Source organism: Zea mays, chromosome 1, assembly GCF_902167145.1.
Source record: "Zea mays cultivar B73 chromosome 1, Zm-B73-REFERENCE-NAM-5.0, whole genome shotgun sequence".
NCBI classification, from domain to species: domain Eukaryota; kingdom Viridiplantae; phylum Streptophyta; class Magnoliopsida; order Poales; family Poaceae; genus Zea; species Zea mays.
Window position 1 is genome coordinate 183441257 of NC_050096.1, and position 12051 is coordinate 183453307.

Below are 12051 nucleotides of genomic sequence, written 5' to 3' on the forward strand. Positions count from 1 at the left end.
TATTATCATAACTTAAAAGCATATCAATATGAGAACAGATATAGTAAAGGCATGAATTAGATTCTAATGGACACGTGCATTTATGAGAACGAGATTGAATGCACATCTAGCTGATTTAAGTCCAATAAAGAATCTATTCTTCACATAGGTAGAATATGATAAGTTAGAGTAAATAACCATTGATGGGAACTATATTTGTTTAAGAAGATGAGTTCCCATACCTTTGCTTTTACCTTTCTTCCTTTGGGTGAAGAGTAACCCTTGAGACTTGTGGCTTGCACTTACTCTCTTGTAGATTTTCATAAGTAAGCTCAAGAGATATGTCATTAGTAACACAAGCACTAGTTTCCCTTTTTGTAATCATTTTTGACAAGGAATGAAAAGTGGATTACTAAAGCACAAAAACTTTATAATATGAACTAGATTATTCCATGATGTATGCTCAGTTTTAACTTATAAAACAAGCATAGTTAATTCTTTAAGATTATGGGAATAAATATAATTCATAACATGGAGAGCGATGAATGTAGAAGATCCATATCCAATTTAAGCAAGAGGCAAAACAACATAAATCATTGGATTGATTTTCTTTGACATGTTGGATTACGCATTACCATAGAGAAACTTATTCTCTATATGTGAGACTATTTAGATCAATTGGGAAAAAACATTAGTCTTACTATTCTAGTTATAAAGAGAGATTCCCATTATAAGTGTCCTAAGAATTTGAATTCCTTTCATGACACCTTATTATTTTAAGAGCCTGGAATATCTCTCTATATCTAGAATAGGGCAATAATAGGATAATTAGTGTAAAGCATGCCATGAGGTACTTATAATAATTTAAAGCATGTAGATTGCCATAGTATAGAAATGATGAATATGCAATCTACCATATGAGAGGAATTTCTTCAAAGAATGGTGACATAATTTAAAATACTTGCACTTAAAAGCATAAATGTTACCATCCTTTGGCTTTCCTCCATGTTGTAGGCCTTGATTTTCTGCACAGGATAATTCTTTATTTCCTACAACATCAATATCTTCCCCAAGATGATATGAGTTTTAGACATAATAATTTAAAACAACTTTGGTTCAATCTTGGATATATATATTTTAGACATAATAATTTAAAACAACTTTGGGTCAATCTTGGATATATATATCATTGAAGATTGATAGCTTGAGTTAATAAGAATTGAATTGACTCTCTCAAGCACCCCAAAGCTTCATATCATCTCCTTTTCCTGCAAACCTTGTCAAGCACATTTTGGTACCCATTGCTTGATGGGTCCATCAAGGTTAGTCAACAAAGATCTAGGAACCCAAAAGTCCTTTGTGTTAGCACTTGGTAAACTCATTACCTTTCTAGCACAAGTTGCAATTTTGGGTTGCCTAGTTACATGTGAAATAATTGACAAGCTAGAGGTGGGATAGTTACCAATGGGACAATCCTTGCATTGATGTCCCTTCTTTCGGCATATGTAGCAAAGGCGATCTTCAAGTCTTGAAGATTTCTTCTTTCCTTGTTTCTTGCTTGCTACATGGTTAGTTAATATTCTCTTTTCTAACACTATGCCTTTTTGTTTCAAATAGGGACAAGACTTAATTAAGTGTCCCTTCTTTGAGCATTTGAAACAAAGTTTATCATCCTTGTTAATAATCAAGCCATTTTTAATATAGGGACATGACCTGATCAAGTGTCCCTTTTTAAAGCATTCACAACACTTTTTTACTTCTCTTAGTGTAAAGTGTGGCTTGATCATTACCTTGGATGTTACCTTGCATGGAGGCATGGTTGAGGCTTTTGGTAGAGGTATTGATTTTCTTCTTTTGTTCCTTCCTCTTGGTAATCCTCAAGCCCTTGACATTTTCTTCAAGGGACTTAGTGCATGCCACGGTTGTTCCCGTCTCAAGCTTCTTCACCATGTGATCACAGTTATCTTGAGAAGGCTGAGCATTGCACTTCCCTTTTAGTTGTGTCAAGCTCATTCTTAGCCTCTTATTTTCATCCTCGAGCTTTTGACACGTTTCATCTTTTGTTCCTGGAAATTCTAGCTCAAAGGAGGATTTGCTTGTCGACGGACAACAAGCATTAGCACATGGTAATATAGTTTCAATTTGGATACATGTGCATGAGTGAGGTTGTTGGGTTTTTAAGTTTTCTATCATAACCTCATGAGCAATGTTTAACATGATATGATCATCTATAAGATTTTCATGAGAATATAGAAGCATATCATGTTTTTCTTGAAAAGCTAGATTTTCAACTTTTAGCTTTTCTACTTGGTCCTTAAGCAAGGCATTCCTATTTACTAATTGAGCGATACAATATAAAGAGTTATCTTGCTCAATTGAAATAGTTTCATACCTTTGGACCAAATCAATATGAGAGCACTTTAGCTCCTCATGTTCTTTAGTCAACTCGTCAAAGCTTAACATTTTTATGGAGAGAATATCTTCTAGCATTTGACGAGCTTTTCTTTGCTCTCTCGCTCTTTTTAGAAGTTTGAGCATGACCGCCTTATCTTCTAGGCTTAGATGAGCGTAGAGTTGCATGAAGCTTCTTTCATCCTCCTCATCCTCATTTGTGCTTCCATTATCATTTTTATTAGCCACACAATATATGTGGGAATCGAAATTGGAAGACAAACCTTTTGGAGAGGTGGATTCATCGTTTGATCTCCATCGTTCATTTTCTTCTTCCTTCAAAGGGTTAGTTTCACAAGGACCAAATGAAGTAGAAGCACAAAATGAACCATCATATTTGGACTCATCAAATTTATTTTTAATTCTAGTCCAAATATCACGCGCATCATGAATAGATTCATTATAATTCATTATGAAGGCACGATAATCTTCTTTGCTAAGAGAATTACTTAAGATGCCATAAGCTAGGTAGTTTAAGCGTATACATCTTTGATCTTCCTCGGAAGCATTTTTCCCATTATAACTAAAGGGTATAATACTCTTGTCTAAAATTTGTTCTAATTGTGAATCTACGATTCTAAAAGCATTTATTACACTAGTAGACCATGAAACATAATTAGAACAATCCAAAAGTAATATCTCAAGAGTTAACTCATTGTTTTCCTTTGGAGGTGTCTTCTTGTTTTTTGGGATCTTCTACGAGCCATCACTTCGAGTTGTTAGACTCAATACGAAGTGCCTAGCTCCGATACCAATTGAAAGTCGCATAGAGGGGGTGGATAGGCGAAACCTGCAAATTATAATTCTAAATCCAAACTATATCCCTTGATTAGTGGTTAGAACAAGATTCACAATTATCGGAGTATAAAAGCTAAGTCCTTTGCTTGCAATGAGAATTGTTTTCAAAGAGTGCGGAATTTAATCAATAGCAATACTAATAGAAATGTTGGTGGAGAATAATGCAAGAGGGCTTAGATAAGAAGAGGATAAACACAAGTTCTTTCTTGCAAGGAGTTGCTTCTCTAAATGAGAATTTAACTTGAAGCAACACAAAATAATATTAGCAAAGAGTAGCGCAAGAGAACTTAAAAAGGGAGAGAACAACAAATCACAAGCAATAAACACAAGAGACACGGGTGATTTGTTTTACCGAGGTTCGGCCCTCGAAGGCCTAGTCCCCGTTGAGGAGTCCACTAAGGATGGGTCTCGATCACCAAGACCGGCGAGTTCTTCTTCTTCTCAAGGATCACCACACTCTTAGGTGTCTCTTGCTAGCTTTACAAGCCTCCAAAACTTTGGAGGAAGTTCAATGGGAGTCAAAACTCCACGCACAAATGAACACAAGATGTAGCATACACTTTCTCTCAATGAATCTCACAAGGCACTATTGCTAAACTCACACGAGAAGCTTTCTTTTGCTTGCTCTCTCTTTTGTGGCACTTGTGTAGGTTGAAGTGGTCTAAATCTTGTGTATAGGATGGATCAATGAATAGAGGTGGTTGGGAGGGCTTGGATATGTCAACTATATGACTTGGAATGTTGCTTGGACTCCCACACCTTGAAGTGGCCGGTTGGGGTGGTATTTATAGCCACCAACCAAATTATAGCCGTTGGAGAAGGCTACTGGCGAAGGGCGCACCGGACAATCCGGTGCGCCGCCACGTCACCCTGTCGTTAGGGCTTGGAGCTGGTTGACCGTTGGAGGCTTTGTCCTTATGCGGCATCGGACAGTCCGGTGCCACACCGGACAGTCCGGTGCCACACCGGACAGTCCGGTGCCGCTCTGACTTTCTGCTCTAACTTCTGTCGCGTTACTGTGCTGCACTGTTCATCCGTCAGAGTCGACTGTTGCACGCAGATAGCCGTTGCTCCGGTGGTGCACCGGACAGTCCGGTGAATTATAGCGGAGTTGCGCCTTGGAAACCCAAAGCTGAGGAGTTTGGAGTGTACGACCCCTGGTGCACCGGACACTGTCCGGTGGTGCATTGGACACTGTCCGGTGGCACACCAGACAGTCCGGTGCGGCAGACCAGGGAACACTTCGGTTTCCTTTTTGCTCCTTTATTTTGAACCCTAACTTTTTTATTGGTTTGTGTTGAACCTTTGGCACCTGTAGAATCTATAATCTAGAGCAAACTAGTTAGTCCAAATATTTGTGTTGGGCAATTCAACCACCAAAATTATTTAGGAAAAGGTTTGACCCTTTTTCTCTTTCACCGGGGAAATTTTGACAGGTCGTAGGAGTTTTTATTGGATGCACACAAATTTTAAATAACATTTTTGTTCCACACCATACACGTAAAAATCGGATGGATGATATCGTGCAAAGCATAACTTATTATAGAAAGTTGAATAAATATCTATACTATACATCATAATTAATGAAAAAGTCTAGTATGGTCTCAACAATAGTCACATGCATAAATAAAGATTTGGCGGAGGTCATCGCCAGAGGACGCCGCCGAGGGCACCAGATCGGAGGAGTTGATCACCGAAGGATGCCCAAACCACTATGAGACCAACAACCCTCGTAGCCCGTGCCTCATGTGACCGCCATCGTCGCTGGAGCCACTCGTGCCTATAGCGTGGTAATCACCGCCGGAGACGGCCACACCTTTTGGGTCGCCGTCGCCACTCGCTTGACGGGGTCGCCGTCTCTTGCCCGCCTCGGGGCCCGCCGTCGCTCACCCGCCTCGGGGGCCTACCGTCGCTCCCCCACGTCTGCCTTAGGGACCCGCCATCGCTATCCCTCGGGGGTCATCGTCACTCGCTGGCCCCGGGGAACTGGCGTCGCTCGCACACTCGGTGGAATCACCGCCGCTGCTAAAAATCTAATCCTTTACAACCTTGGGTGCTTTATAGACGTCCGGACCTGGTGCGGCTGAACCGGATGGCACCATTGGGTCAGGGCTTTCTCTAGTTATTGGAAATCAGGGCTTTAGATATATAAACTATATATATATAATTTCTAGTTAATTTCAAACTAATTTAACAATAGAAAATAGTAGTTATATTTATAGTTTCATAGACCACATCAATACAACACAAAATTAACATAATTCATCACTCATTAATACATCATCAATTCACAATTCACTCAAATACTCATCAGTTTAACCTACAGTCATAGTAGCACATACCAATTTAACACATGAAAACAATTCATCACTCATCAATTTAACTTATAGGCTATAGACACCACACATGTGATAGCTTGTTTAACTCGCGAGTTGGCTCGTTAAACCTCAGCTCTTGAAAAATTAAAACGAGTCGATCCAAACTGATCCAAGCTAGCCACGAACCGAATGAGTCAACGGACCACGAACATTTGGTCTAGCCCTACCTGGTAGTGACCAAACGTAAAGTGGCGACGCTGGGCCACACGGTGCGGTGGAAGTGGACCGAGTGGCAACCCACGCGGCTAGGGAGGAGTGAGCGATGGTTGGAAAAAATGAGGCCCGTTGAGGGAAGGGAGATGGCCCATTGTTTCCATTTTCTTTTATTTTTAGTTTCAAAATTTTCAAATTCAAATTTTAAACCTCAAATCAAATGCACAACTAAAGTTTATCATAATGCATCAACAATTATATTTATTTATTTGTTATTTAATAATTTTAATCATCTACACAATGATTTATAAGTGTTAAATAAACAAGAAATTGATTTATAAGTGTTAAATAAACAAGAAATTCACATAGTCACATAATTAAAAGGAGTTCTTTATTTCTATAAAATTCGGTGTTACAATTATTATATCCAAATAATGCTTCTCAAAAACCGTGATACCTTTTAAGATGGTTAAAACTACCGTATTGACATGACAATTGTAAAATATATAGTAATGTAAAAACCCATGATTTTGAGTAACATTGTTGCCAAACAGGCTCTAATCGTGCAATGCATTCGTGTAATGCATAATTGCATATATAGCATATAGCGATCAGTATGGACACGTTTGACATTGTCTTGCTCGATCATAGCTGATCTGCCATTCAAGGAAGCTAACAGCATGCCAGCAAGTCGTGACTCCCAATAATGCTGTGCCTTTGCAATTGCATTGCATTGCGGGGAGCATGCATGTCGCCACAGCAAGTCGTGAGTTCCAATGACAGTATTTTGCGTGCTATCCTAGGTTACAATTTTCGCTGCGTCGTGATTTCCGCGACGTACGTATGTGTGACGTGAGATGTTTCGTAACGCGTCCTTGTCCCTCTCTCTCTCTCTCTCTTTCTCTCTATATATACACCTAGCTACACCATCGTGTACGTACGTAGCCACACACTAGCTAGCAGTATACCACAGTAATACAGTATAATGGCTCCTTCCTCCATTGCTTCGCTTCTCTTCTTGTGCATGCTCCTTCTGCTTCCTGCTCAGCATGGCGCCTCGTCCTCCCATGCAAGCTACAAGGTAGGGTCCAGCCAAACCTTTTTCAAGACAAGAAGCAAGTCATCTGGCAACTCAAAGAAGGCGGCTTCCGCGACGCCTACTGCAACCACCTGCTCGTCCATCGCAACTGGTATATTATATATAGAGAGATAATCGTATATATATATTTATATTAAAATTGAAGAATATAATATTAATGTCCCGTGTTGATGTACTTACATTTAGCATGCTAGTGGATATATGATTTTTATCAGTACGATGATGTGGATATTCACTTATATTCTAGTAGCTCTCCCCATGTAATAATTTGGTTTAGATAGTGAGTTTAAAAAGGACTCCTATGGCATCTTTAGGAGCAAGGATTAGAGAGAATTAGGGCGCCCAATTAAAATCATCTTTCTATTTAACATTGAAATTAAATATAAAGGAGATTTTAGCCACATCAATCCCCTTCTCCTAAACAAGCCGTTAGATATACACTTAGGGCCTATTCGTTTACTTTAGAATAGTTCCCTTTGGAATTGTTTCAGCTGAAACGATAGGTTTATTTATGTCAGCATTGGTACGATTAGATGGAATAGTTTCAGGCCTCAATCCTAAGTAACCGACCCCTTACATATTTCGAACTTCTATTTACAGGCCTAGGCAACAACAAGCTACCTATAGTGCACCGGCAGAGCCCATGCTCGCCGTTGCACGGGCTGCCGTCCCTAACGGCGGCAGATGTCTTGCGTCGTGACACCTCCCGCATCCGGCGCCGCTTCGCCTCACAATCGTCGTCCGTGGTGGCTTCTCTTGCGTCGGCCCTGGCCCCGGCCCCGGCGCCGGCAGCCACCATAATCCCCATAGACGGCTCACCGGACGCGGGCGCACTGGACTACACCGTGAACGTCGGCTATGGCACGCCGGAGCAGCAGTTCCCGATGTTCCTGGACACCATCTTCGGCGTGTCCCTGGTCTTGTGCAAGCCGTGCGCCCCAGGTTCCACCAGCTGTGACCCGGCGTTCGACACATCGCAGTCCACGACGTTCACCCACGTCCCCTGCGACTCGCCGGACTGTCCTTCGACGGCCAACTGCTCCGCTGGCTCCGTCTGTCCGTTCAACCTCTTCTTCGTCGAGGGCACTTTCTCTCAGGACGTGCTCACGGTGGCGCCGTCCGTGGCCGTCCAAGACTTCACCTTCGTCTGCCTGGACGCAGGCGCTTCTGATGGTATGCCAGAGGTCGGGACCCTCGACCTCAGCCGCGACCGGAACTCGCTACCGTCGCGGCTGGCTGGTTCCGCTTCCGCCGCCTTCTCCTACTGCATGCCACAGTACCCGGACTCCCCAGGCTTCCTCTCCCTCGGCGACGACGCCACTGTCAGAGGAGACAACTGCACCGCGCACGCACCGCTGCTGAGCAGCGACGACCCCGACCTGGCAAACATGTACTTCATCGACGTCGTCGGGATGAGCCTCGGCGACGTGGACCTCCCGATCCCGTCGGGCACCTTCGGCAACAACGCCAGCACCATCGTGGAAGCGGGGACCACCTTCACCATGTTGGCACCGGACGCGTACACGCCGCTGCGCGACGCCTTCCGGCAGGCGATGGCGCAGTACAACCGCTCAGTGCCGGGGTTCTACGACTTCGACACGTGCTACAACTTCACCGGGCTGCAAGAGCTCACCGTGCCGCTCGTCGAATTCAAGTTCGGCAATGGCGACAGCCTGCTCATCGATGGGGACCAGATGTTGTACTACGACATCCCCAGCGAGGGTCCGTTCACCGTGACTTGCCTTGCCTTCTCTACCTTGGACGTCGACGACGATGATGTGTCCGCCGTGATTGGGGCGTATTCGCTGGCGACCACAGAAGTGGTGTACGACGTGGCCGGAGGAACGGTTGGCTTCATCCCAGAGAGCTGCTGATTTGCGTCGTGTTAGTTATATATCATATGGGTTTGGCCCCTATAAATAATTAAATAAATTCTAAGGTTCGTATTAAATAAAGTATGTGTTAAGATTTAGTATCCACTACCGGAATTTAGCTCTTTGCCGAGTGTTTTATTTCGGGCACTCGGCAAAGAGCTCTTTGCCGAGTGCCACGCAAAAAACCCTCGGTAAAAGAAAACACTCGGCGAAGATGCTCTTTGCCGAGTGTTTTATTTTTGACACTCGGCAAAGAGTTTCTTTGCCGAGTGTCGTTTTTTGACACTCGGCAAAAAGAGCTCTTTGCCGAGTGTCACAAATACAACACTCGGCAAAGAGCTCTTTGCCGAGTGTTTTTTCTCCAACACTAGGCAAAGACAATTTAAAAATCACATTTTAAAGTAGTAAATTAATTCAAATGAAAAAGTTTTCAACTACAAATTTGTATAACTCATCATGATGTACAATTTATATATTGAACATTTCTTCATATGATGAAATAAAAATAAATTTGTTCATAAAACCTATATCTCTCTCGTAGTTTATGAAACTACGAGAGAGACGTATAGAATTTGTGCATATTGTTAGAACCATCATCTGAGATAAACAAATTACCAAACAACCAAAATAAACTTTGTAGATCTTGAGAAGTTATAGAAGTTTATAGTTGACAACTTCTTCATTTGAAGTCATATTGTCAACGAAAACTACGTCTGAATTTAAAAAATTTAAAATTTGAATTTTGAAAACGACTTCGAAAGGAAAAACCACCAACATGAAAGTTGTAGGTATTGAAGAGTTATGAAACTTTGTAGTTGACAATGTTTTAGTTTGAAATCATCTTGTTATGCAAAACTATGTTTGAATTTTGAAATTTGAATTTTTCAAACTGTCTCGGATGGAAAAACCACCAAAATAAAAGTTGTAGGTCTTGAAATGTAATGAAACTTTGTAGTTGACAATTTTTTGATTTGAAATCATCTTATCATTGAAAAATTCGTGTGAAGTTTTTAAATTTAAAATTCAAATTTTATAAACGGTCTCGGATGTAGAAACTATTAAAATAAAACTTTTAGATCTTAAAAAGTTATGCAACTTTATAGTTGGTCACATTTTCAAATGAACTCATTTAGTGCCTTAAATAATCAAATTACTCTCGATTTGTTATAGTACATGGGGAATGGAAACGTAATATAAACATAATTGGTGTAGTAGTGTAGTGGTATAGGAGCGTATGCGCGAGAGAGAGGTTGCGAGTTCGAATCTCACCATTTACAAAACATATAAGTTTGATTCAAAATAATAGTGAAAAATGATAGGACAACGGGTAAGGTAATAGGGTAGGGTTGTGGAGAGTTGTTCCTAGAATTTAAAAAATGTTTTGCTGTTTTTTTTAATTTTTTCGATTCTTAATTTGCCGAGTGTTTTTCTTTGCCGAGTGCTTTTTGACACTCGGCAAAGTCTTTGCCGAGTGTCCGAAAAAAAGCACTCGGCAAAGAACCCTTTGCCGATGAAATCTTTGCCGAGTGTTCTTTGCCGAGTGTTACACTCGGCAAAGCCTTTGCCGAGTGTAAAATAGCCTCGGCAAAGAACGCGATTCCGGTAGTGATCATATATGAGATACGAAGATGTTGAGAAAAGGATGAAGGAGTGATATATGAGTCGTGATATGATGATAGAAGTTAATTTTTGAAAGTTTTTTTCGTAACTCTTGAAGTTAAATTAAGGAGTTTCACATATGATTATTGAAGTAATTTTCCGTCACTTGGTCTCTGTTTGCGTCCGCTTGGTTCTCTCCACGTGAGTTAGGGGAGTTTTCGTGGCTTGATCTTCCTCAGCTGCTTGGTTCTTCTCGCGCCCATTCGTGAGTCCGTCCACTGTAAGAAGTACCATCAATAAGCCACCGGTACCAGGGTATGGCGGCGGAGTCATCTGCATGAACTATCTCTACTACTATGAAGAAGGTAAGAGATAGGCTGCCTCCCTTGGTTCTGACTCAAACTGTTCTATCTACGGTCAAATCGTCCGTGTCATCTCGGTCGCTGCGTCTGCTCGTCTCCTCACTCACTCTACTTTCTCTCTCACACCCGCAGATCGCGATTACCTTCTCATCCAAACGTCTCCGTCATGCGCCGCCGCTCCCTCCACCCTCGCCGCTGTCGTGGCGTCGAGCTCAGCCGCACCCCCGCGGTCTCCATCCCGACACCCTCCCCTCTCCCTCGTGCTCGCTCTTCGGATCTCGGGATTCGCCCCCTGCGCGGCCCCCGCTCGTCTGCCTCATCCCCGACTTCTCCAACCACGTCGTTAAGGAGCTCGACCTCTCCATCATCGTCCGCGACGGCCTCGACATCGTGCCTCGCCCCCTCCTCTACACGTCGCCTACGTCCTGCCTCTCGTGCCAACATCCAGGCCCGCCCGCCATCCACGTCAATCCCTCAACCAATGTCGTGAGATATCTGCGTCCCTCGCCACCATCGGGTCTCAACCAATGCCGGTCCAGGCCTGCTCGTCCGCCACCCACGACAATGGATCCAGGCTTGGGCGCCTCGCCACCATCGCACCTCAACCAACACCACCTCTCGAGGCCGCATGGAGAGCAACTGCTTTGATCTCTCCGTGTCCGTCCTCTCTACTCTCTAGCTAGCCACAGTTGGGAGGTGGCGATGGGCAGCGAGGACATGCTCGTCGAGATTCACCTCCGTGAGCTTCGCTTCGTCGACATCAACCAACACCACCTCTCGCGCCTGCACAGAGAGCAACTGCTTTGATCTCTCCGTGTCCGTCCTCTCTACTCTCTAGCTAGCCGCGGTTGGGAGGTGGCGATGGGCAGCGAGGACGTGCTCGTCGAGATTCACCTCCACGAGCTCTACTTCGTCGACACCAAACAACACCGCCTCTCGCGCCTGCACGGAGAGCAACCGCTTCGATCTCTCCGTGTTCGTCCTCTCTACTCTCTAGCCAGTCGCGCTCGCTTGCCATCCGCTCAGGTCCCTGAATTTCACTCCATTTCTTGAACCCATCACCGCAGGTCAACGACGAGGACGAGTGGTCGTTCGGGTTCTGCGAGATCGACAACCACGTGTTCAATTGCCCCACGAGGAAGAACCCCATGTACACCTATTGGGAACGCATCGTCCTCAGGGAGACCAAGGCATACTAGATCCTGTGGGGGCTCAGCCACGAGTGGTCGGGCCACTCGTACAATCTCCTCTCACCTCTCACCTCTCTAGGAATTGTAACCATTTATGCAATGTGTTCTGCGAGAGACTCAGCGTCCCCAAGCTCCTAGGTAAGGACCATAGAGGGGCATTCCATGGTT

The 12051-nt window shown here is 43.5% G+C and overlaps 1 protein-coding gene across 1 annotated transcript; it reads left to right on the forward strand.

Annotated features, from left to right (window-relative positions):
• The first annotated feature begins 6698 nt into the window (after nucleotides 1-6698).
• LOC103640847 (aspartyl protease AED1) lies at nucleotides 6699-8833 on the forward strand. Its single transcript, XM_008664312.4, has 2 exons — nucleotides 6699-6949; nucleotides 7459-8833. Exons 1-2 carry the CDS (start codon nucleotides 6745-6747, stop codon nucleotides 8730-8732), a joined length of 1479 nt encoding a protein of 492 aa, XP_008662534.1. The 5' UTR covers nucleotides 6699-6744; the 3' UTR covers nucleotides 8733-8833.
• Nucleotides 8834-12051: the final 3218 nt, after the last annotated feature.

Bases quoted from the DNA above. Each gene is read 5' to 3' on its own strand.
- LOC103640847 (XM_008664312.4), top strand. From the start codon at position 6,745: ATGGCTCCTTCCTCCATTGCTTCGCTTCTCTTCTTGTGCATGCTCCTT. The intron at 6,950-7,458 runs GTATATTATATA...TTCTATTTACAG, and splicing joins CTGCTCGTCCATCGCAACTG to GCCTAGGCAACAACAAGCTA.